General features: G+C 39.4%; 1 protein-coding gene across 2 annotated transcripts in view; it reads right to left on the bottom strand.

Annotated features, from left to right (window-relative positions):
• The window catches only part of TULP4 (TUB like protein 4), a 124,022-nt gene extending 101,890 nt beyond the window's left edge, over positions 1–22,132 (bottom strand). For both annotated transcript variants that reach the window (XM_075707395.1, XM_075707397.1), the window contains exon 1: positions 21,881–22,132. In XM_075707395.1, the coding sequence (XP_075563510.1) occupies positions 21,881–22,132 (252 nt within the window). The remainder of the gene's footprint in view (positions 1–21,880) is intronic.
• Positions 22,133–27,701: the final 5,569 nt, after the last annotated feature.

Here is a 27,701-nt window from a genome sequence, read left to right as displayed (position 1 = left end):
TGAGGATAATTGATTATACTAAAACTTTAAATGCATAAATGCTATAGATGCGAGAAAGAAGAATTTCCCAACATTTCAAACACACTTATTTCCATTAACTTGGTAAGTGACAGCTGCTCTGAATTGCCAACCCTGTAACAAAAAAACCTCAACCTTCTAGCCAACAGGTAAGTAACTTCTGGTTAGCTTCAAGGCTGGATACAGTTTAAAAGATTTCTCCGAGGTGTAAAGGATGAGCTTCCTGAGCACAGGCACATAACTCTTCACCACAAAATCCAGCCAGAATTCAGATCCCAGGGAGGGCTTGTTCTGGGGGAAGAAGCAAGACTTGCAGCCTGCGCCCTGCCTGCTTTGTGCTCTTCTTCCCTAACTCCCCTACATGGAAAAGTACCCTCTGTTTCTTTATCAGCTTCCCTTCAGAGCATGAGCAAAGGTGCAATGGTGACAGCAGCTCTTCTGCCTGCTCACCCCTTGCGTGAACCCCCCTCGCGGTGAGCGGCTCGGGCGGACCCCAGGAGCGGGGCCGGGGCTGTAAAGGCGGCCGGCGTCCTGGAGAACACACAGCGCATGAAAGCTGTGCACCTCCAAGAGGGAAACATGGCTTGCAGAAAATAAAGAGAGTTAGGGCAAGCTTCTTGCAAGGCATGTGAAGATGCGGTCACAGCCAAGCGAGCCCGCAGCTCTCCGTGGTAATCTTGTCAAACCAAGCTCCCTTTTCTCCCATGAGCAATGAGCAAACAGATCTCACTTTCAGGTCCCATCTGTACATACAACGCTCCAGGTCTGCCAATGTGATTTTGACAGACTGGCTGACATAGCTTTTGAAGCTGTTCAATGTCTTTTATCTGCATGCATGCGTGTTGAATGCAGCCATCCTTCACTCTGAGAAAAAATAAATACGTATCATCATTCATCGCCACTGTTTTGACAAATATTACATGAAACAAAGAAGGAGGAATTGTATTGGGAGTCCACGTCAGGTCCTCTATCCATCACCAGTTAAAATGTCCCCCACTAGGCCTTCTTTCAAAGAAACGCATCAGCCCTAACTATAACAAGTGGTAATTGTCATTATTATGTTGGCCACCATTCGCAGCTCTAAGGGGGTGGCGGAGATAGGGAAAACAGAAACCAGCATTACGGCACTGTATGGGCTTTCATTCCTATTATGTGTCGTTCTTCTTCTACTATCAAAATGCATATAAGGCAACTTGAAAACACATTAAGAGCAGGAAAAGAAAAGATTATTCAAATATATGGATAGATTATGGATAGATTGGATTCTGTACGAGCCACAGACTAACACTATTCAAACCACGAAAATAAATGACTATAAAGAGATACCATACAGGCCTATTAAATCAGGAGTGGCATGGAGTAAATAGGTAACAACTGTTACTGCTTTTTCCAGTGCAGAACATAATCATCAAAGGAAATCAGAAGGATGGATATTCAAACAACAAAAGAACGTACTTTTTCCACACGACTCATAGGTAAATTGTACAATTCACTATACAGGACAGGTCAAAATTTTACACAGATGCAAAAAGCAGTTAGGCAAATTCACAGAAGAAAGTTGTACGGGGACAAAGTCTGTGTACATGGCCCAGCAAGCTCCTGAGCTGCAGACTCCTGAAGAGTGAGGGTCTGTTATCAGGAAAGCACAACTATGAGCTTACTGCTGCTTAAACTCTTTCCTGTGCGTTGGCTACTGGTCACTTCCAGAGACAAGACACCACACCATATGGACATTTGATCTGATACTCTATGGATGCTCTTAACCACTGTGGACAAAGCCTTTAACACAGAAAACTTCATGCTGTCCTGTCTCAAATTGGTGACATACTGCTACAAATTAATTCTAAAAATTGTCAGTGCCGCCTTCTCTCCGCCCCCCCCCCGTAAAGTCTGCTCTGTACTTCTTTTTCACTCCCTTTCTCTAAGGGGCAATATTTGAAGTTTTAACTATCTCTTTTGTTCTATTCACATAAAAAAATTCAATTGTATAAGTTAAAAACCTGACAAGGGACATTTAAGAACACTGAACAGTATATCTATTAATAAGCCAACATAACAATGCAAACAGCTTCACATACATCTGTTTGTACAATACATCTCAGCAGAGCCTTACCAGACCAAACGTGTCAAATCACAGTTGCAACGAACACCTCAAGACCTTGCAGGACCCCTTAGATTGGATTACCACCAAAAAGTCCGAGTAGAAATCTCTGGTCTAAATTAATCTATCATTAAGCAATAGGAATCAAGTTGGCATGCCAAAAAGTAGGATTGAGCCATTTCAGAAATACATATGGGGTTTGGAGCTGATGTAATTAAGATGAGGAGTCAGATCAGCAAGATCAAGAGATGCTAAGCACCAACTAAGGCAGAAAAGTTTCATTCCAAAATGAAAAAGGAAACTACTAGGAATACAGGAAAAGCAGAATTTGTAAGTGTGGCAATGACAGAGAAAATTAAAAAAAAAACCAAAAAACAACAACAAAAAAAACCCCAAAAAACCAACAAAAAAGAAACAAAAAAAAAACCCAAAAAACCACAAACCACCAAACCCAAAACAAACAAACAAAACCCCCAAAAAAACCCCAAACCAAACTATTCCATTTTCAAACAGCAGCATCTCAGAAGGCTCTGAAGACTGGGGTGTTTTATCACAACCATAAACCCAGTACCACAGCAATAGTTTTCAGAAGTCTCATAGCATGCTACCAGTGAAGAACAGAAATCAAGAAATGCTAACTAGATTGCGTACAAGGGTGTAAAACAGACTATTTCTTTCATCATACTCCTTTTACCCACGCTCCTGCATATCTGGGCATAGCACCCATGTGTGGGTCCATTCAAAGCTACAATGAAGAGGATGGGTGTGATGAGCTTTGCATCAGTGTGATGAGTTTGGATTTATGCAGATAACTGTGGTGTCCAAGAGAGCTTCAATAGTCAGAGCTCTGCTTGATGCAGCAGAAATCGCTACTGTACATTCTCTTAGCTATTTCAATTAATGTATGTTTTAAATTAAAACAGCCATTCTATTTTTAACTTAAAAATACCAAGCACATATCAGTAAAGGGGAACTGAAATTTGCCATGCCCCACTACTTTGTAAAGCTCCAGCCATACTGTTTATAACACCCCTCAGACATCTGTCACAAACCAGCCACGTTATGACTCTCCAATTCATAAAAGACTCTATAGGTAAGAATCTGTAGCAACTTCCTAGACACCTGCAGATTGCCTGCAGTTACAGTTTTAAGACAGGACAGTAATGACTGAAACCTGTTCCAGTTAGATGACTATTATACCCATGCTCCTGATTCCAATGTGTAGGAGATTCCACAAAGGAGCTGCTCCAGCATCGGCACTGGGGATTGCACCAGGACCGCTGGCAACAAGTGAGCGTAAACCTTAGGGGTCACAGAGAGCAAGACACAAGAGTTCTTACAACCGCTGCCTTTTTCCACATCCACTCTGCCCAGCATCTCTCTCATTATCCTCCAGGACACTCAACTTGCAGCTTTCACAAGCACCCGTTTCACATGAAGAGATTCAAAAGGAATGAATGAAGAAAGGGCAAAATATGTTAACATTATTATTAAAACATTTTTAATGCAAAAGGGTGTGACTGCAAGGGGAGAGGGAGGGAGAGAAAACTACAGGAATACTGCTTGAGGAAAACCAGCAATGGAACTAAAGATCTATTTTATTATTATTATTTATCTGTACCATTTAAACAAATACCTAAATGGGCCAAGTGGAAAAAATAACCATTGGTAAGAAACCCATGAAGTGGCAGCTATGCAAAGGAGAAACCAAACGCAGGTTGCCAGAATGAATAATAAAAGAGCAGCATAACTTTCAGGGTGTGTTTGTTTTGAAATTTAGAGCTGGGAGCATGGGCGGACCCTACCAAAAATGCCAAGTCACATGTTAGACTTTTCTCCCGCCCTCAATAATTTAACCTGTTTGGGGACAATAATCTGGCACAGGTGAAGGATTACAGCTCAGATTACAAACATGGCAGCAACACAGACTTCATTTAAATGATCTTATAACAAGTAGGGGCCACTTGTGGAGAAATAATCTATTAAAAGATATGTTTTAGATAAGCCCTTGTACTTGCTCTTCATTTCTCTATAGCATTCTGATGGCTACAAAGGGCTTTTCTTGGGAAAGATGAGAAGAAATCAGCAAGGCCACTAAAATCCAAAACCTCAGAAGGCTGCATCTTTTTACAACTTCTAGACCTCATCCTGCAAAATGCTTCAGCACTTGGGTCTTCCGTGCTTAACGGGTGAATTAGGGTCCTGATACTGTAATTCCAACCAAAGAAAACAAAGCTGTATTTCGGAAGAGCAGCTTTTTGACTTGTATCAGCATTGCCGTCTCCCTCCACGCAGCTGGTCATTCATGGGCAGGTTGAAATGGCCAGGCAAAACTGAACTGCGGCCTGCGGGCCGCATGTCAGCAAGGCACTGCCTGCTCCGCATCAGATCCGGGCTTGGGATGCCACATTGCACCGTGACTTCCACCCCTGTACAGCAACGCACATTTTTGTGTAACATTTTAACATGCACTTCTTTTCTTGCCCTTTTCTGGCCAGCTTTACTGCAAGACTTGTTTATTTCAACTGAGCTATTTTTATCTATTTTGGGTCTCCTCCCTTTGCTCTTTTATTTGCTACCCATTTTTTTCCCATTCCTTTGAGTAGCTGGGAACTGATCCCTTTGTGGGTGGTTTGCAAGAGGTCTGTTGGGCTTGTCTTTGTGCCTGATTATTTATTTATTTATTTGTTTGTTTTTAATCTTGCCTGGCTATGTATTTTATTTGGCAGTTTTATGTAGAGATTTGGGTTTCGTGCTTTGTATCTTTTTTAATTCAGGCCATAGATGCCTCACAACAGGCAACTTAATAAATGAGCTAAAATAAATAAGGATGACATTCAAATAGTTCCACACCACACATGGGCAGGAATAGAGTTGTTGCAGTAAAACATTTCAGTGATAAACGAATTAACAGGCCCAGACAAGAGGTAAACATCCAGAGACGCCATTACCTAATGCCTTTCATCTGAAAGGACCCTGGAGCACTTTATTATATAGCTTTATTTATAAAAGGGAGATCATAAAATAGAGTAATATTCTGAAAGACCCAGCATGCTATTTGTACCACAGTTTGTCATATACTTGTAAGTTTTAACAGCTTTTTGATGTCAGATGGTTTGACATCCTTGTGACTGAGAGATCCTGCCTCGGTCTTTTCTGCTCTGTAGCTTGACTCAGTCTCTTACTGCTGGGATCCTTCACTGACAAAAACCCTGCAAAATGGGGGAAGCGAACAAAGAGCTTCTCCTACAACTCAGCTTCAGGAATAGCCTGTCTCCAGTGACAGATCGACTCCAGCTACCTGCAACACAGACTGCTACCCCTGTAAACATGCAGTGGCTCTTGCAGCTGTGCAAGGCAGAACAATTTATCAGTGCTGGTGGTAACAACACAGAGGAGAAGGGCAGCCAAATCTTGTTCCTTAGCATGGCCATTACAAAGCACCTGGGCTCCACATTTGTACCACTTCAGCAAAGCGTGGTAATCAACATATTCTACAGCTGCTGCTCAAGTAACTTCCACCTGAGTGCCAAATACAACTTGCTGGTACAAGCCACCCATTTATTTTTATTGCTTCTGGAAAGTACACAACTGTAGTACCCCACACAAAGTCCAGTCATGTGGCAGAGGAGGAGCCAAAGCACACAATATTCTCTTAACACTTGAATAAGGTATTGATTCATCTAGGTAGAAAGATTGGGCATCACTGGTCTAGATAAACTGCACCCCTCATCACTACCTGTGAGAAATGTGGTATAAAATGCCAGGCTGATCCCTTGGAGTGACACCCACTGCTTCCATTGACAATGACAAGTGACAGGAAATTTCAAAACAGCATCCAGAATTATTAACTTGCTAATAACCACCCAAAAATGAATACAAATCGGTGAGCAGCCTTCCATCAAACAATTATGTGACTGTCGTGATTAGTGTTGTTCCAAAAATTTTCAGCTGATCAAAAATCCTCAAAAACAAGCCTCTTATTTTCAACCTAAGCTACTATTGGCTCACAGAAATGGGAAAATCTGTCTTCAATTTTATTTTAAGTATTTTCAAGGTTTCCCCTCCCTACTTATCCCAAGTAGTGAATGAAGAAAGCAGCAAACTACTTTCTTTAAGCAGAATGACAAAGGTTAAGAGGAGTAAGAGAAATGGCTTTTGAAAATTGTATTTTAAGTGAAAAACTTCAAACGCTTTCATTTTCTAAAAAAACACCCGAAGAGAAAGCTGTCATTATCACCAGACTAGATTAATATTTTACATAATCTAACATGCTCCACTAAAACCAGTGCTGCCCACACAAATATTTATTTTAAAAAAATAACCTATCTTTTGATATTGAGGAAAATTATGAAGGAAAAATTCAATTTCACAAGAATGGTAGCTAAATCTATACTGCCAGAAGTTACCCACAAGTGCCACAGCACAGTACGATGGAATTGTTGTTGCTAAAGAACACTTGTAAAAATAATTTGGAAAATTAACCATCATCACATTGGACAGTGAACCCAAAAAGGCACCCCACAACCACCAGGAAGTATAAAGGGCATTTTAAAAAAGACATTTTACCCCCTTTTTAAAGTCTCATCTACAGTTCATGCACCTCCTGTAAGGCATATTATGGGCCTCTGCTTCACTCTGGCAATATAAGGGCTTTAAAATGCAGCCTTGAGGGTGATTTATTTAACAGTAGCAACTGTTTACTCAATAAATTTGCTCCCCATGTATATTCAAAACTCACCTCTGCTGACATTCAAGACAAAAAATTAACACTGCAGAGTTAGCACAGTAAAAAGAAAAGCATTACATGGTTTTGTTGCTTTACAACCAAAGGAATCTCTTTACTCATGAACGCAACAGTTCATTCCATTATACCCACTTAAACCTACTGGAGATACCATGTTGGACAGATGATACAGGAGAGCTAACCTACATTAACCTAAAAACCTTAGATTACTGGTGAGGATTAAGAGCTCAACTTGATTTTTCAGTCTGAGGTGGTATTTGCAGTACTGGTAAGGGTACAGTAAGTTTGCTGATAAACTGTCTGCATTTCTCAAGCAATTCTCAAGTTAATTGACAGTAAGAAACTTCACTCCACGTACTATCTGGCTTTCTTCTAGCTTTTGCGCCTACCCAAGGGAGTCGCGCTACCATGTTTCAGATTCAATTAAATGCCTGTGATTCTCAGTCTTAATAATCACTGCAGCATATAAGTACATCACAGGATTTTTTAGAACACTTTAGAAGTCAAGCTCAACAGGACAAGTTAGATCTAACATCTCTAATGTTATCATCAACAACACTGAACTCAATTATTAAAACCTCCCATTAACAGGAATTGTGTCATACATCCTCTAGGCACAATCCGCATCATTACAATTGTTCTAAAGCTCCGAACAGGTGATTTCTAAGCTGACAAACTGACTGAATCACAATGAGCTGGATGTAAAACAGAACTAAAAATCCCCTTACTCTGACTGCTATACACCTAAAGTTTCCAGTGTTGAAGTTAGCTATGCTGTCCATCAAGGAATCCCTCAAGATTACCTAGATATATGTACCACAAAAACACTGCATTGGTGCCCACATGCTCTGGGGCCAAATATTACTCACAACCAAACTCTGAAGATGAGTCATGAAAATTTATTTTAAAATCAGCTTGTGAAATCAAATCCCCAGGAGAATATCAAGATTAGAGTCACAAAAGCAAGTGCTTTCAGACCAAGAAATGCTGGCTACCTGTGTAGAATTAGAGTATCTGAGCATTTAATGAAAATTAATTAGTTCATCTTCACAGTTCCAAAGATAGTAAAATGGTTACTACCACTACACAGAAAATGAGAAATACACCCTGGTTATGGTGAAAAGCTCAGTAAAAAACCCAATCCGCCACAGCAACACTCAGCTGCCTCAACCACAGGACTTCACTTTTCTTCATGCCCTTCACTGCATGCTTACTGATTTCCAAAACAAGTAATACAGAGTTTGTTAGACATCTTTCCCTCATCCACAGGCCCCATCCAGGCACTGAAGGGAAGAGAATTCCAAGGAGTCAAAAAAATCTATGTGTTCAGGTAGTTGAAAACTGAATCATATTATGTATGCACCAACATGTTCAAAGAAATGAACTGACACGCTAAATCAACTGTAGGTAATGCTGACATTTCCTAACTTCTGATAGCTTAATCTTTCTTTCTGATACACAATGGCTGTCTGACAAATTGCTCAAGCTTTACAAAAGAAATAGGAAAAACCTACATGTTGCTCCTGACATCCACCATCAATCCACAAAACAATGAGCAGGACGGATATCTCCTATCTACATTTAACTAACGGCGATTAAAATTGTCATCTCTGGTTTGGATCACTCACTACAGAAGATGAAGATATTCTGACCACATCCAATAGCTGTTTGTGAATCAAGGGGAACTTAGGAGAACTCCGGACCTCAGAACCACGGGTCCAACCCCAGGCCCGGCAGAAAGTCTCATAAGAAAAGCAGAGGGCAGGCCTGCCCTCGGCCTGCCTCCTCTCCTCTCCTCTCCCCTCCAGCCGCTCCTGCCTCTCGCACCCAAACAGGCCCAAACTCCCACCCTACCCTTCAGGCTGCCCAGTTCCCCAGGGCCTGCTCATTCCCACCTCCACCTAAATTCTCGGCTCTTTCCCTGCTCTCATGGACGCTGCTACCACTTAACATGTAGTTAATTGCGTATTAGATCCCTACATCAAATTAGTAAAAACCCCTGCTTGAATACATGCCGGCAAAACCAGCAATGGATGCTTATCATGTAATATTCTCTGTTTCTCAGCAGTACAATAATAATATAGGAAACCTTACAACTTCTACAGAGTGAGCAAAAATAATGCTAACAATTCAGGTGCTGCTGCTATTTGCACCAATAATGTGAAAGTAACATTTTTATAGCAAGCTAGTTCTAATACTACTAGTAGTATTAGGGGGAAAAGAACAACCTAAGAAACAAGAGTGCCTTCAATATTAAAAAGCTTTCAAATTTCTGTCCCGAAGATGACAAACATGAAGGACACAAGAAACTTAAAAGTAACAGCTACCCAAACCCATAAGTTTAAAATCTTTTAAGTCCTTTGTCTTATTTTCAGACAGGAGATACACTTGTGACTACATCTCTGTGCATTTCAGTACAAAAGTGTCACGCTCAGAAACTACCTTGATAAAATATCTCAAGTGAGGTGATAAAATGCCTAGTGTACAGCAATGATTTTCATCTTGGGTACATATATCAAAAAGGTGTTTCTAGTTTAGTTTCAGCCATTACTATCATTGAGTCTTTTCGGCACTAAAAATGGGGAACTTGCAGGAAAGAAACTGAAAGCACATGAACAGCCATAGTAAAAGCAGACATTATTTCCTTCAAAATAAAACAGCTGAATAGGCAAAATACAAGGACAGAAAGCTTACTCCTCTGGTTAGTATGTGATTCATGCCTATTCACAACAGATTTGAAGAATCATTAGTTAGAAAATAAGAATATTTAAAGGTTACTATAAAAAATGCTATGCTCTCATTTAAAATAGTATCATATGTTATGGTATGTCTCATCTATTTGCACGTTTATCGAGCTCCACATGAATTTCTGGCTCAATATAAAACATTTGTTTTATATTTTATGAAGCTACCTGAAAGTAAAGCATGAATCATTAGGATACTTTATGAGGCCCCCAGATCAAATGGTTTAGTTCCTCATTAGCTTACTTTTCTGTGGAACAGAACTTTTCAACAGCTGTTATTTCTGCAACAGCTTTACTTACATTATTTTATCTGACAATATGTATTACAAATCCTTTTTTATATACATGTAAAATACGACTTCTTTATATGATCTTTTCTAATCATATGAACAAGCTGAAGTCCTTCAAGTGTTACAAACAAGTTTTGATTATTGTCACAATTATCCATCAAAGCTGCAGAAAGAGCCATTAAAATGAGGCATGTATGTAAATATTAGATACGTACAGAAACAAAATTACATGTATTTGCCTCAAATGGTAGTTTAAGCTCATCTATTTTTAGAGAAGGCATCTCGCTCTCCCAACTCAGGCATAAGGTGGCTCATTTTAGTTGTTAGCAGCCACTCAGGACCTTCAGGATGGAGAAGTGACCTACACCTCTAATTACTGACACCCGCTGCCAGCTATTACACACAGTCATCCCCCTGGCCAGTGTAATTACAACCACACCTCACTTCTTCACTCTGAGGGAACTGAGCAGGAAGCTGGCCGAGGGAGGAGAATTTTAACATGTACCCAGTGACCGCAGAGACTAGAACCGTTACCACAATTAACCCAATGAAACTCCAGCTCCAGGTAGGGCCTTTAATAATACATAATAACATTGTGTCAAAGCCTAATTTGAATCTGTTTAATCAACAGAATGACTTTATGTCAGCCATAAGACATAATAACAAGGTATAGTTGGTTGCATAAGTAGTATGTATTAAAATGGCGATATTTTCATCTAATTTGTTAACCTCCCTGCTGGATTTGTTTCTTCTGGAGAAAGTACTTAAAGCAGGACAAATTTTATCCTTAACAACTACTCTTAATTTGAAACACTGCTTCAAAAGACTTCTGATTTCCTTCAAACAAGAAAAACGTATATATAATCCAATACATATTTCTCAATAAACAAGTACTGGTTTAGACTTTTATAACTTGCATAAGTCTTGCTAATATTCAAGAGAGTTTGTGACATGCAGACTTCTCTCCTAAGTGGAGTGGAGGGTCTGGGTTCCCTCTTTAGTAAAAGGACTACTAAATCTGAAGAAACCATTGAGGGTATTATTCTGGAAATGGTAAGAATGCTGGAAATGCAATTAAATTTAAATGAAACATGTAGATGATTGCTGGTATTCCATGGGAAAACAGCAATTCCTACTCTAACATCTGTGATCAATGGAGTGTCTTGTGGGCAAAAGTAGAATTGCTAAGAATACATACATGAGAAAGCATTTATTTTATGCACCGATAAACATAACTTATGCTAACGGCTCACTTTGTACAGTAAAGCAATCTGTGCCTGTAACTGTAACATCAAATGTTCTTCCATTTCATAGACTTTATTCAGTATTGGTCCCATTTAGGTCATGAAGTATATACCTAATGCAAGATATTACCAGAACAAGAAGTGACAGGTACTCTCAACTTTCTCAGCCATTTAGTCCTCTGTGTACTTTTAAGACCCCTTATTTCAAAGAACGACATTCTGAGCATCCATTCCCTACAACGAATATAACTCCTTCCACAGCAACACTGTTGATTAATTAACCAGGCATTTAACATTATCACTTCTGTGCAGCAGCAGAAAACACAGCTTCATCATATGCTCCCAGAATACTTCTGAACTGAAGAGCAAGATATTTGTATATTACCAGGCTCAAGAAATACTTCACATGACCAAATCAGAATTAAGGGAATTAAGGGAAAGAAAAAGGAATAGGATCCCTTTTCCTTAGGATAACCCTAAAGTAAAGGCCTGCTTGTATGCCTTGTAAACCAAGTTCTCTAGTATGCAATCAACACTCCTTTTACCAATAGCGGAGCATCAGAAAGCTGTTTCATTGTATCCTCAAAACAGCCTTTGGGATATCTTCACATGTGCACTCTTTAAAGATAAGGTCACTCCTCAAGAAAGGTCCTTGTTAGGGTACCTAGAAATTACATACATCTCTTTAGTATTTTGTAATTTAATAATCAAACCTATTTGAGTCTCCTTCCTACCTTTCTTTTTTTCCACTGACATAATTCTCTGATGCATGTCTACCTGAATTATGACCTTGATTCATTCTTTTTGGTGGAATTGGATTTTCTGTGAAACTCAACTTCCTCTAGCGCTTTTCAGGCTAAAGGCTTTAGAGGTGTCTCTTCCCTGGGTGGAAGAACCCTCTGTCTTTCTTTTTTCTGTCTTACTCAGATGATGGATTTCTTCTTCAAGAGGCTGAAATATTCCCGCTATCTCAACTTGTCTTGCAGGTCCCTATGCTTAGCCCCCTCTCCGAGACACTACTCAAGACCTTAACTTCAGGAGGTCACCATACTGCTGATAATTGGCCTTCAGTTGCATCTTCTGCTGCTGGCCATTATCCTCTCTGGAAACTACATCTGTGGAACTGACTGCTGCCTTCCGTTGACTGTCAGTGAATGCCAGATCCCACACACATTTGCTCCGCTTCACAAAAGCGAGTGTCGTTCTCAGCTTGGACATTTCTGAGACTGGCTCTACGCCAGCCACACCTGTCTCCCCTGCACATATGCAGGTACATGTACACACCTATCCTAGGCAGCGATGATCTGCTGCTGCAGGTTTCTTCACAGTTCGGCCTTGTCTCTCCTTGACCAAACAGTTACTCGCCATTTTCTCATTTTACACACAGATGAGCCAACTCAGTAATTAGGGCACTGCTATCTTGTGATATAATTTCATCCAGAAACTAGACCTTTCATTGTCTACATTTAGCATTTTTTATTACTTTGTTTTAAGCATGGCTGCAGATTTCTATAGCTTACAACAGACTTACGCTCTGCAGCTTCTTCTCAAACTTCTTTCTGAGGGGCATGGCTTGTGCCATTTAAACAGTTTGTTCTCCTCTTCAGCTTAGTGACAATTTTCCTTCCCAAATTCCACTTCTCTTGTGAAGTTACCCTCACATCCAACAGCTCTGATTTCTTCTGCATTTTAATTATCTCTGCCTCATGAGGATTTTGACTATGCTTTCCAACTGCTTGACTACTTGGAATATCATCTGGATTTATCCTCAGAAAAATGCTTTCTGTCTCTTCTAGCACATCAGTTTGTTCCCTCATTTTAGCTAAACTTGCATGGCTTCTCTCCACACTTTTGCACATTTAACACTTCCTGCCTCCCTTCAAGAGTTCTGTTTTTTGATGTTGCTCCACAAATTTAGGTGCAAAGGATTTCACATAGATTTACAAACAGATTTCACAGAATGGTTGGGGTTGGAAGGAACCTCTGGAAGGTCCAAGCTCCCTGCTCAAGCAGGGACACAGAGCTGTTTGCCCAGAACTGTGTTCACATGACTTTTGAATACTTCCAAGGATGGAAACTCCACAACCTCTCTGGGCAACCTGAGGTAGTTGCCCTCACAGTGAAAAAGTGTTTCATGATGGTCACAGGGAACCTCCTGCAGTTTAATTTGTGCCCATTGCCTCTGTCACTGGGCACTACTGAAAAGGCCTAACTCCATCTTCTTTGCATGCTCCCTTCAGATATTTATATAAGTTAATAAGATCCTCCTGAGCCTTCTCTTCAGGCTGAACAGTCCCAGCTCTCTCAGCCTTTTCTCATATGTGAGGTGCTCCTGTCCCTTCATCATCCTTGTGGCCCTTTGTTGAACTCTCTCCAGTATGTCCATGTGTCTCTTGTACTGGGGAGCCTCCCAGAACTGGACACAGTCCTCCAGGTGTGGCCTCACCAGTGCTGCGCAGAGGGGAAGGATCACCTCCCTCAACCTGATGGCAATACTTCTCCTAATGCAGCTGAGGACACCATTTGCCACCTTTGCCACAAGGGCACATTGCTCGCTCATGTTCAACTTGGCATCCACCAGGACCCCCAGGTCCTTTTCTGCAAAGATGCTTTCCAGCTGGGTGGCCCCAGCATATACTGGTGCACGGGGTTCTCCCTGCCCGGGTGAAGGACTTTGCACTTCTTGTGGAACTTCATGAAGTTCCTGTCAGCCAGTCTGTCAAGGTCCCTCTGGATGGCAGCACAACCCTCTGGCGTATCAGTCACTCCTCTCAGTTTGGTGTCTTCTGCAAACCTGCTAAGGGTAAACTCTGCCCCATCATCAAGATCATTAATGAAGATGTCAAACAGGACTGGACCCAGTACTGATCCCTGGGGTACACCACTAGTCACTGGCCCCCAGCTAGACTCTGTGCCGCTGATCACCACCCTCTGGGCCCGGCAATTCAGCCACTTTTCAATCCACCTCACTGTCTGCTTATCCAGCCTGTACAACAACAGCTTGTCTATGAGAACCTTTTGGGAGACAGTGTTGTCTGTTGTGTGCAGAGAACAACCAAAATTGCCAAATCAGGCTCCACCAACGCACATCTTCCACCCACCTGAACCCTGCTGTTAATCAGGGCAAGGGGTGTAAACTCCTTCCTGCCAGAGTGTCCCTTTTGAATAGGGGGAATAAATTCACTCTTCTTTGCAGTTTCATTACATTCTGACCAGGCTAAACAAAGCTGTATTTTCTTCTTTAATGAAGTCATCTACATACATTTCATTTCCTTAAAATGCAAAAAAATGAGGAATGGATAAGGATACTATTTTCCAATATACTAATTTGTCAAATAATTCCAGAACTGGAACATCACAATTCTATTTTGAAAACTTAAAACCAGTGCTTCTTTCTGAAAATTCACAAAAACTTCCCCAATTCAACTTCATTTTCACTACTTCCTGTAACATTTTTGTTATACAAGTGGATTACTTCTCTTTAAAGATGTTCCCAATGCAAAGAGAATACTGAGAACTCCCTCAGAAGTTCACACATGTTCATAGAAGATTGCTATCGGAGCAGAGATACTGGTTGCCCAAGGACAAGTGCCTCAAATTTCTTTTGTCTGTCCTACTACATTCTAGCTCTACTTGACAAGCAATTACTTGCTGCTCTGTGTTCAATTATATTGTGAAATGTTTATGGTTTGTAATGGGTATCTTATCTGTTCAGACTATCTGTAATTTGATTAACTCCTCTGGGAACTGTTCAAACCAAGGCAGTGTTCTTAGTGATTATTATGGCTCAGAAATGCTATCATAAAACCTGATTTCTCCACTATTCAGATGCTCAGTATGTATGTATGTATATACAAGGCCTTCAGAATTACGTATTGAGTTGTGACGTTACTTACTCAGAAGGTGCTCATATTCCAAGCTTAGGTATCAACTGTTACTAGTAATCTCACTTATTCACTATATCTATACGTCCTCATCATTGAACGTTTGTTAAAGAAAATGCATTTATTTTCCTTGAACACCCAAATTATCATGCTGAACAATTACTCCAATCCAGAGCAATAGAGTATCTTCACCCTAATTCAAAAGGCAAGAAGTGCCCCTTGGGTGTATCAGTATCTTGAAATATGTGTGTTACCTTTCAACAATTTAACATGAATAAAAGCTTAGGGTTCATTTCTAATAAAGGCGAGTTTGACTCCACTTCAAACTTTTTTGAGTAGAATTATCTAACGACAAAACTGTAGCCATGTGTTATGAAACGGTAAAACGTAAAAAACGCATTGATGACCCACTTACAAAAATAATTACTTTTGTTTAAAAGCTGACAATACTGTTCTCATGCCATGTATTCCTCTTTTGCCCAGCCTTGAGGGATGATTTTCTAGATGCTTATTAAAACAAACTAGAAAAAACTAATTTAAAATTTTCCTGAGCAGATGACCTGTTTCCTGCAGGAAACACAGTGTACACACAACATACAAAAGCAACTTTCAAGAAGCACATCAGTGCAGCATTACCAACTCTCATTACTCAACTACAGTTGTAGCAATATTGGATGGTTTGCTTTGAAGCCACATGACTGTGTAAGAACAAACATAATCCTGTACTTCAGTAAGAGGAGAGTGCACTGAGCAGCCAACCCCCCCAAACTTGGAGAACTGAGAGGCTGGGGTTCTGAGGCAATTGAGAGGGACAGACAGACAGACAGAAAGGGCCAGATATTTGTGGAAGTAGAAGCTGAATCTGGCTAGAAAAAACATTAACACAAAGAAAAGATAAAAGACACATTGAAAGTGGTCACACTTCTTAGAGTGAACAAACTATACAGAAGGTGTACCAGTACAGCTCAGGCCATACTTTGGGGTTTGCAAACTGATACAGGGCACAGAAATGGGAAGCAGCAGGACCGCTTCCTCAGTTAAGGGAAGTGGACCAATCCCTTCCAATCTCTAGCTCCATTTATTCTCTTTGCTAATTCTCTTAAGAGAAGGCTCTATGAAGGACACCTCTTGCATGCTACGGAGCATATTTAACTTCAAACTTCTTCAAAAGTTTGATTTAAAAGTAATAATTTTAAAAGATTGGTAAGAAAAAGACTAACAAAGGGGTTTAAAAAGTATTTTGGCTCTTTTAATATTTGCTTCAAGAAATTAAAGCACTCAAGTATCCAGACCAAGTGCAGAGCAAATGGTTCAAGAAGGTATAAGGAGCCTGCATGAAATCCCAATGTGTTTGTCCTTTCTGAAAATAAGTAGTGAGAAAAGCATGGAAATACTAGTCACAATACAAATTTAATGGAGCCAGCCCAGTCAGGCACAGGACTTACTCTCCTGCAAGTCGCTTCCACAGAAGCACTAATTCTGCCTCTCTCTGCAGCACTATTTTTCTGTAGCCATGATAGTTTAAGGACAGAGGAAGGGCATGGTTTGTAGACAGATTTAGCACTGTATCAGCTATCAGGGCTGTAAAAACTACAAGCTATCAGGGTTGTAAAAAGCTTTCAGAAAGTCCTTCTTCAGAACCTTGTATGCCCAAAAGCTTGTCTGTCTTTTCCAATTATACTACCTTGCTTTAACAAAAAGATAGTATTTCTGCCAACTAACCTTGTTCTGTCTTCTGTGTGCAGAGAGAGAAAAGTAGGAGAGATGATCTGCAGTACCACTGCAGTTAACATCAGTGTATGTCTTGTACCACTGAGGCTTCTATAGCCAAAAGGCATCGTTATGGTATCGCTTTACCTTGAGATTTCTTAAGTGTTCATCAGTAACAACTGTTCCAGCCATGTCTGAAGGCAACAGCTGATACGAGGTACCCATGCTGACAAGACTCACATGCTGACTTGTTTCTTCCGTCCAGGAATCATAATAAAAACCACATCTAAGGTTCATGCTAGTTACAATTAAAACAGAATTTTTTTTTTCCTGTAAAAAAAGTTTTCTACATTTTTTTCTATATGCTTACCAGTAACACTACAAACCAAGAAACACTACTGAAAAGGTTTATTTGTTTGTTTTTTTAAATTTATTTCCTATGTAAGCAATAGACTTCTGGAAAGAATCTGCTCTGCCAGAATTGCTCAGAACTTTCACACAGAAGCTCAAAAAGGTGGACAAAATAAAGAATAGCTTTCTTTTTAAAACAGGAAAAATGATTTGTAAGCTTCCACTCTAAAACAAAACATAACCAAGAACTGTGCAGAGACTTCCATAACTAATGTAGTATGAAAAGCAACATTTATTGAATATTTTTAAAGGACAGCTTTCCTTTGAAAAGCTGTAACTAAAAATAATTCATTTGACAGTCCAGCTGAGATATGTTTATGTCCCTATGTACTTCTAAATCCTGTGCTAAACAAAACAGGGTGTTTTTTGCAGCTGTAGTCATGCACTTAGGGCACCCAAATAACATCAAATGTAAATAAATGAACAATTTACATTTACAGTAAAAACTGCTATGCATCAATAATGTATTCAGCATGTTACTTAAGTCACTGCATCAGAATTTGCATATTCTTGCACTACTTTTTAATGCTTCAGTTCAGCAATTAGCATACTGAATCTTTAATTAAATATATCAGATTTTTTTTAGTTAGCACATTGAAAAGAAAAATATACACCTGCAAAACATTTTTTTAAACCCTAATAATTTAAGAAACATTAAGTGCCACAGGAACTGTTACCATCTTAATACAGCAGACACAACAGAACCGATCAAGAGAAATACCTACAAAGGCAACATCCAACCAATTTGATTTGCAGACATCCTGTCAATTTTTCACTGGAAGGGAAGACCACTGTAAGGCTAATTGAAACCCACTGAGGATAAGTTTGGGCTTTTTTTCTAATTATCTTTCACAGATCCTCTTGAAAATCTCTCCCCAGAAGCTTCAGGATGGACCAGAAGCTGAAAGCCAGTGTCTCCATGGTATTATTAAAAAAAAAAAAAAATAATAATTCAGGCTTCAGAGCCTGCTAGTCACACTGGGTGAAACCCTGACCTTGCTGAAGTGACCAGATATTTTTCATTTAATCCTTAATTTATCACAGAAATAATAAGAGTAATAAAAGGAATGTGCTCAATTACTTTTCTAACACTGTTTCCCAGTGCAGCCAAGGAAAGTCAAGTTAGGTCAAAATCAAGAGACTTTTAAATTTTGCTCTTTAATTTCTGCACAGCATTGCATTTACACATGCAGGGGAGAGGAAGGTATTTTAGGCCACTGCATCTCTGCTCCCTGGCTGCTAATTCACACACTGTGGTACAATGGCACATCTTCCTGCCCTCTAACCTTTCTGCCAGACTTAAGAAACCCACTGAACACCCACTTCTGCCAGTTTGTTCTCCCAGACCAAGTGAAATGCTCCAAAGCCAAACTGAACTATGTGCCTCTGGAGTCATTCACATCTGCTCCATCCACTACCTACCCTCACATTTTCATTTTCAGAATGCTGAGCCTTATGTAAATGAGATGCAGGACTGTAAATGCAATGACGAAGTTAAAAAAAGATCACAAAATGCAGTATTTTCACCTCTTGCCACAGAATAAATGGAATATGCTTATTTTAATCCTTGTAGTTCTCCTTCAAAACTACAAAAAAGGTTGTTATTTAAAATAATATGGCAGCCACTTCCTAGTTGCAAACTCTTAAAAACCAACCTTGAAGCAATTGTAAAAACACAAGTGTGGCTCATGCTACAAAGCATTTCATTCTCAATTATTTTTCAATGCGATGAGTCATGCAAGTCCACCACTGCAATATGTGTGTCAGTAATTCAGTCCTGGGGATTCTTCATTCTTATTTCTTCTGATGTGCTACAGGCATGCTATTACAGTCAAAAAAGGAGCTGGGTACCAAAAGAAGGTTTCAGTGAATCTCTTCAGCAATCATAAAAACATAGCAAAAATACATCACTAGCATCCACCTTCATAACCCACTTAAAAATAGGCTCACGTTCTTGCCAAAAGAACAGCACTGCCGCATTACCTTTTCCAGATTTTCAGCCTAAAACTGAAATACAATGTACTGCTCTGCCCACAGCATACTGCTAATTATACCCCAAACGGAAAGCATTTAGCTTCTGTATTTTCACCTCTTCCACTGTTCATTACAGCATTTCACACTTTATAATTGAATGCATACTAATATTAAAGCAGCAACATATGTCAGAAAAGCAATAAACTTGACTTGTCACCCTAGCTTTATCCCAGAGAAAAACATGTAGAGGTATAAATCACCATTCCTGGGAAAAAGACAATGCAATACACTCCTAGGACTGGTCAGTGAAACACACAGGCTCTTAAAGCTTTAAGTCAATCACATCCCTTTGGGCACATTTTGTACAACAAACGTAGCTTTTACCAGACACATATACCAGGATATGCTTGCAGAATTAGCATTTTCCATTGTATAACATGGTACACAGAAGAGACAAGGTTGCTGTTGGCTTGCTTTTTAATGTGAGAATGGGAAAACAAAACATTTACTACTTCTTATGCAAATATAAGCAATAAGCAGTGCCCTTCATTGTTTTCTTTTAAAGAATCTTTCAACAGACAGATTTAGAAGGAAAGGTGTTTTCTAAAGAAAAAATCTTGCTGCCCATTCAACTATATACTTTTAACAACTAACAAATCCTGTATTAGTTTCATTCCTACCAAAATCAGTAGGATTCTCCTATAAAAGGATTACATTCAGTAAGCCTCATGAAGAGTGCTGTATAACACACACATTGTCTTGTAAGGATGAACTTTCATCTACACCAATACTCAAAAAAATATGCCAGCAGGAAAATCCAATAGCAGCCACAGACTCATCTCAGAAAGCTAGTGGCACTAAAGCCACTTCACTTCCTCCTTCAGTATGACACATTTTTGACCCCACCATACCAGTTTTGTAGTACCATATAGAGAAATGAATTGGCAGTCTCTATGCTGGTCATTCACACATTTTCTGCCATCAGGAAGATTATTTACAGAAACACAACTCTTTAATAAAGACAAGCTTGACCCAGCACATTCGAAGCGTCCAAATTAAAATAAAATTTAAAAAAAAAATAATCAAACAACGTTTTCCTCTCATTTGAGAGTCTCTCTCATCCAATCACTGTTAGGTGAAAGGATGTGCAAACAGCATGGCTCAATCCATACAGCTACGATGCAGTGACCCAGAAAGAGAATCTAATGGCCAACTGAGTAAACAAAGCAAAACTAGCCGAAACCAAAGGGCAGCATGCACATCAGCATCTTCTCCAGTTAACTGGCACATACTTAAACCTAGTCTCATATTTCCGCATTCTGCAACAAGACTTCACATTCCCATAAACAGCACTTCCTCCATTGTTTCCAAGACACACACTACACAAAAAGAGAAAAATAGGTGCCCAGGTTCACAGAAAAGTTAGAGAAGAAAATACGGAGAAATAAAAGTGATCACTGTATAATACATTTCAAAAATAAAAAGCAATTTGCAATTGAAAATTATACTGACAACTAGAGATGGCTCAAAACAAAATGCTGGATTCAAGCATCATTCTTCCCTTTGGGAAAAGGTGGCTGTAATTTTTTTAATGAATCCGATACAAATATATACATGAATCTTTCTCTCGTCTAGAAATACAAAAGTCTATATAATTTACAATACACCTACACACCTGCATGCATATAGACAAAGCGTGTGGAAGCAATTATTTAAGACTAAATATTTATCCCCTGCTCCCTTTTTTCCTTAAAAAGAGGACTGTTATTAACGTTAACACAAGAACCAAAACCACCCACCTCTAAATCTTTGGTGCTGCTTACGTCAAAAGGGCAACATACATTAGAGTCCGATGAGTAAGTAGCACAAAAGATGAGAAACACCACATTGTATCTTTGGTTTTAATTTCAGTACATACAACGTCATTCCACCCACTAACCTAAGAGCAAAGCTTTGATTTGGACAGATTCTTTTCAAAGAGCACATCCAGTCGCAGCCTAACTAAAAAGCAGAAACAAACTAAGTCCTCACACCCGTCCAAGGCACTCTGTATGCCACTGGGCATCATCTGCACCTTCCGTGAAGCATTATGCAGAGAAAGAGATAGGTGGCAGGAAGACGGTAAAGCACAGCTGAAATAACAGCTTTTACCAACAGATTTATCCTTTTCAGAAAAAATAAATGGAAAAGTTTGTGTATCATTGTAGTCAGGACAATGCCTTGCACGCTGAAGTTACAGTATTTTACTGCAGGGCCTCTTAACATTTTTCTGAGAACTCCCACTTGCCCCTTTTTCTAACAGAATTAAAAGTTTTTCTAGAGATGACAGCTGTCCCCTGCCATGGGCCATTCCAGTTTGCAGCTTCTGAAAAACGGGCAGACTTCAACTGAGCTCCTCTCCCACCCCCCTGCCTTTCCATTAGTCTTCCAAACCAGACTTTAATACTGTGTAAAAGCAGTCAACCATCACAACTTTTAACTCCCTTAACACGCATTTATTGAATATGCCTGGAAACAGGGAGGTGCTGGGGAATGAAGGAGAAAATAGGCCAAACCAAAACCAGACCCATTTCCAGAGAACCTCTCTACCATCAGCCTCATGCACTTGAATTTACTGGAAAGACTCCAATAGATCCCAATCACATCTGGATTAGTCTTGAGCCTCCTTCATACCACTCTGTCAAATTCAAGCAGAATTACTACACAAAAAAAAGATTGGTATCGTTTCCTTTAAAGTGTAACACACATTTAGCTTACCTCACTGTTGTGGCCCCTCAAATTGAAGTTGATTCTCTGAGGGGTGCTCCGGTCCCTCCTGCAATGGCTGGAAGTAAAAGTGACGCCTACAACTCCTCTGCCATTGCCTGTTGCCAACCAGCCTTCCTCATAGTACCGCCTCCTGCACACCGGTTTCTCCTTCTCACTTTTGGGGACTCTCCCTTTCCAGGAGAGGCAGAGGATGTTGGAATCGCTGCAAAGAACAGGCCCATGTTCCACTGCTGCATACATGCTTTTTAAATATTTTATTTTTTGACATAAGAAAGTAATATGTCTAGTGCACAAAATTTAAATCATTTTTTTTTTTTTTTTATTGATAAGACTGACCTGGGATAGATCATTGAAAGGGAGGAGGATGGGGTCAGTGTTTATAAATATCCACCAAATGCATAGTGAAAAATTCCTCTATAAAAGATGATGGCAGTTGGCTAAGAAAAAGTAACACTTAAAAAAAAATTCAGGTTCATTTTTGTTTTTGAGTCTGTAGAGTGAGGGTGCACTTATCCTTTGGAGAAACAGCTACTTCATAAGAGGCGCTCAAGAAACAGTTAAGTCATCTTTTTGCTCAACTTGATATAATCTTTATACAGCCTGAGATTCCAGTTTAGCGCAATGCAATTCCAGAGACAAAGAGTTGCAAATGTGTAGGTTTCAAGTAACTTAAGGCTTTTAAGATTTCCTCCAGTCAGATTTTCTTCAAAAGTTCAGTTGCAGAAATTTAAACACACGCACATACATATATATGTATATATATGACATTCATCTTTTCCAAGCTGCCCTCTGGCATATCTTTTCCATCTGATGTATTTCTGCTGCTAAAGCTGAAAGAGATTGCATAAAGGGAAAAAAAGGCACACAAACTGTGCGAAACAACAGACCCGAACTCGTGCAGGCACTGGTGTGCCAGGCCAGCTGGGAAATCCCTCTTGGTACTGAACCGCTTGTTGGACTCAAAAGTTTTTGCAATCCAAAGCCAATCCAATTTTCATTGCAGCGCTTTTTTTCCACCAGAGACCCAACACAGCCTGAACTGTTTATCACGCTATCTTGCCTGCTTTCCCACTTTTTGCTGCCACACACGAATGAAAAAGAAACCCCCTCTTCATTTATAGCAGAATCAAAAATGCTCTAAAGCTTTTAGCTTTCAAAGCAGATAAGTTTGCCTCAGGTGAACCATGAAGTTCTCTCTCCTCCAAAACAGGCTAAAATGTCAAGCTGTTTTTCCTTTACTTTTCCCTTTTTTCTGCTACAAGGAATCACAGACTTTTCATCCTACTGTAAAAAACAAATGCCAGAATTAAAGCACATCAAGTAAGCACTCTTTCAAAATCTTCTAAAATTCACGGAAGGAAGAAATAGAATCATCTAAAAAAGAAAGAGAAGCAGCATTAAAAATCTGACTTCCTGGGTTCACTATTTCTCTAGGTATTTTCCTTGCATGTTTGATCGGATCTTTCCTTCTTGATGCTTGTCTACAGCACAGATTCATAGTTCCAGACACAACATTTGCAGCTGTACAAGAAGGAAACATATGAAGTATTCCAATCGTTTTATTTGAATAACATTTATGAGCTCAATTAATTAGTATTTATACCACACTAAGTGAAAAGAGGAAAAAGGAGAGGGAGAAAGAATATGCAAGTTTGATGACCTGGTTAACTCAAGAAGGACGACGAGGTTTGCTCAGTTCAATGCCCAGACTTGTCCCATAGTTCCTCAACTTATTTACTTCCAGTCATCATTACTCAACATATGGTCATGATTTATTAGTCCATTCACAATCTATTGAGCCCAAAGCAAAACGTGCCAAAGACCATACATTATTCCTCTGCAATAACAAAATCAGTTTCCTCTACCCTCTGTATTCTTCTGTTTCCCTCGCAGCTATTGATTTAGATTGTGGAGGTATTCATTAGGTTTTTTCTGTGCAGAGGGTATTTTTTCTTCCTCTTCTTGCAAACTTTTTTCAGCAGTGAAGACCATGTGGAAAGTTGAACATTACTGGCAGGTGTCTTTCTATGGGTTACTGATTCCTGTGCTGTAAAGGTGCTCCATCTGGTTCTCAAATTAATTTTCATCAATTGCAAAGGTCTCAGGAATATGCAAGAGTAAGTCTATGTGATGACAAAAAGATGTGCGTTTTCATGTACATGCAGTGCACACACCAGCTTACTCAATCTGGTACTCAGAGCTGCATCTGACTTTTCAGTTTAGTTGTAGTAGTTTTGTACAATGCCCGTCAGTCAAAGCTTGAAATTCCTGGATTCTTCCAACTCTGCAAGACAAAGCACACACACACATACAAAAAAAGAAAGAAAAAAGTGAATAAAATAAGCCACAAAACAACTTGAAGATACAAGGACTATTGTTACAGTAATCAAAGCATTATAATTAAGGATTTTATACTGGAGTCCTATAAAATATCTGTATTAGATACATGTAATATTTGGACACACAAGTATGTGTTTGATACACACACAAACACAAACTACAAAATTTTCTTTTTCACTTCCAAAGTTCCAAAAATTTTCACAATTGACATGTATAACTAAGGAAACATATCCAGGAAGGCTACATTAGAGGGGAAAAAAGGGAACTTCTTTTGGCCACAGTCACTGGTGCAAACTCTTATAAACAAAAATTCCACAACTTTGGAGTGGGGGTAGGGAAAGGAGGTCTCAGTGATGGAGTAGACACGGAGTTAGACCCCCAAGGCACACAAACGGAATCACAGACTGGCTGAGGTGGGAAGGGACCTCTGGACATTATCTGGTCCAGCCACCCTGCTCAAGCAGGGTCACCTAGAGCCAGCTGCCCAGGACTGTATCCAGGCAGCTTTTGAGTATCTCCAAGGATGGAGACTCCACAACCTCTCTGGGCAACCCGTGCCAGTGCTCGGTCATCCTCACAGCAAAGAAGTGTTTCCTGATGTTCAGAGGGAACCTCCTGTGTTTCAGTTTCTGCCTACTGCCTCAGGTCCTGTCACTGGGCACCACTGTAAAAAGCCTGGCTCCCTCATCTTCATTCCCTCCCATCAAGTGTTTATACACATTGAAAAGATCTCCCTGAGCCTTTCCTTCTCCAGGCTGAACAGTCTCAGCTCCCTCAGACTTCCTTCATATGAAAGAGGCTCCAAACCATTGAAGTACAGTGCTAAACTCATCAGTCTCAAAGGAGACTGAGAAGTTTCCTCCAGGGCTTAAATTACTGCTTTAAAGAGATCTAAGGTACTCCAAAATTAAAGCTTAGAAGTTTGAATCGATACAGATGAATTTAAAGACTACTCAAATCCTGCATAAGTCTCCATTTGAAAAAGGGAGAAAAAATTACCTTTCAAATTCAGTTACACACAGAAGAGTGTAAATAGAGTAGAAGAGACCAAGCAAAAGGCAGTCCAGGATATTCCGTAAGTTATATCTGAAGTGCACATATACGCACAGTTATTGCGCCTTTACAGTTACTGCTAAAGAGAGCTCATTTAAATTAAGAATTGCACTCATGACATTCATCAGAGCTGTAAAAATGGTCTTGTCTATACTACATACGGCACTGTACTAACCTTGCATTTTGAGTAATTAACCACTTTTTTCAGTCTAGCATAGATGTATCAATAAAAAATTTCAAAAAGAAAAAAAGGTAGGAAACTAATTTAGATATAATTTATAGATATATTTATAGATATATGGCAAGGCCATAATGTAGTTTACAACACTATTCGGCTAGCACACTTATCAGGAACACTGTCCATGAGGTTTGGCAAGTTGCTACCAGAACTTTTCAGCATTACAGCTAACCGAAGATTTAAAAATAATGGCTACCAACTTTTTTCATTGTAGCATGATGAGGATATGAGAAACATCACCTAGACTTTCGTGATTTATGGTGCTTCTCAACCACAGACCAAAGAAAGTTCATATAAAGGAAAATTCAGAAAAACTTTCAGAACACAACAGTTTGAAGAAGAATTTCTGCACTATTATTTCCATACCCACTAGGGTCTTCCTAACAAACATCTGCATTCAAGAGTTGACATTTTACATTAGTGGCATGTATATTATGATGCAAGCCTTTACTAATCCCACAGAGAAACAACAACAACAAAAAAGGTATACTGAGAAAACAGAAAGTCTCTGAAACATCAGTTAGAGCAGCATGAGTTAAGCATTAAACAGAATTGTTTGAACTGTACAGTACCATGACTTTACAAGTGGATTTTAAAATACAGATCACTACAGATGCAGTGGCTTTGCACAAAATCTGTATGCAATTTCTGCCCTTATTCACTGCATATAAAATTAACAAGTTTGAGAAAAGAACTCTTCTGCATCTTGGCTAATAACCTTCTCTCACCTGAGTCCCATTTACCATCACTTTCAAGATTAGACAACCAAAGGCTTCTCCTCCTAAAAATATCCTAACTGCATTAGGAATGCTGGACAGGGAAAGATGAAAACCCAAAATAACTACAAAAGGAATAAAGTCAGTCATTATTCAAATACCTCTCTCTCAATACAATACACCCTATGAGAATATTTTACCTTTAAATCACTGAGGGTCAACACTTCCTTTATGTTGTACTTATATTCAGTAGACAAGATAAAAAATACTTTTAAGACCGTAGTGTCAAACACTCAAAAGAGGCTGAATTAAGATTACATATATTATATATTAAGACTTAATTCTTTCCATTCCTCTCTCCTTCATTTCCACCCACTCAGTATTTCCTAAGAAATAACCTAATTAAAAGATTCCGATGCTAGTCTTCCCTCAAGAAAAATCAGTAACTAGTTCAGATACCTCCCCTTCCTCTACTATTACAGCAGTCCCACAGTTCTGCTCCTTCTCACATGTTTAAACCAAGCTTTTTGCCTTCTATTCCCCACCATGAAACACAAGGGTAACGGTTACTACCTCTATTGTAAAGGTGTTACTTGCATGATCTTACCACTAGTCTGAATTCACTTTGGGCTCCCCATATAAAGAGAACTTGGTCTTCCAAATGAAACTCATCCAAACTAAATTTTTAACTGCAGATTTTTTATAATCAAACTCTATGCATCCTTTCTTTCAGAGCAGGGCAAGGGCTAATCATAGAAGTACACTGGATTCTGAAAAAATATTTATTTTTGCCGGTGAATTATTTCTAGCACTACTAGGACACGAAATATCAACAAATTGCAGTTATCTACTTTTACTCTCACATAAAGAGTAGCTGAAAATATCTTTGCTCTGGATTTTCCCTTTAACAAAGGGAGATTCTACTTGAACTCATGCTCTAATACTGTTTTGAGTCTAAGCCCAGCAATGTCAAACATTTCTTAAGTACAGATACCTAATGAGACAAAAACATATTAGACCTGTGACACAGGAAAGAAGGATCCACAAGTATTTTATCTGATTTTGCTTTGAAAGCATAGCTTTTCTCAAATGAGAACCCAGCAACAAGTTATGTTTCTACAGTACAGAAATAAATTTAGGTATTAATTTTAAAAAATGAGCTTATTAACAGTGGCTCTCATATTTTAGTGTCAATATTTAACTCATCATTTTTATCTAACTGTTTCCATTAACGTACATAAAGTGTAAGTGTTAAGGCACAGTTGGACAACCAGAAAAATATTTGCTTGTTCTCATGCATCTTTCATTGAGGTGTCTCTTTTGTTGACAGAAAGAAGTCATGCACAGGCAAGTGTACCGATACTGCAGCAAGCTTTTCAGCATTTTATGTTTATCCAAACCCCCACTCTTCAAGGCTCCAGAGCAGAGTATCTGAAGGTGAGGATAAAAGGAGACTGGGAGG

The sequence above is a fragment of the Pelecanus crispus genome, chromosome 3 (genome assembly GCF_030463565.1).
Source record: "Pelecanus crispus isolate bPelCri1 chromosome 3, bPelCri1.pri, whole genome shotgun sequence".
NCBI lineage: Eukaryota > Metazoa > Chordata > Aves > Pelecaniformes > Pelecanidae > Pelecanus > Pelecanus crispus.
Note: the sequence above shows the minus strand (reverse complement) of the source record. Positions and strands in the feature narration are given on the sequence as shown.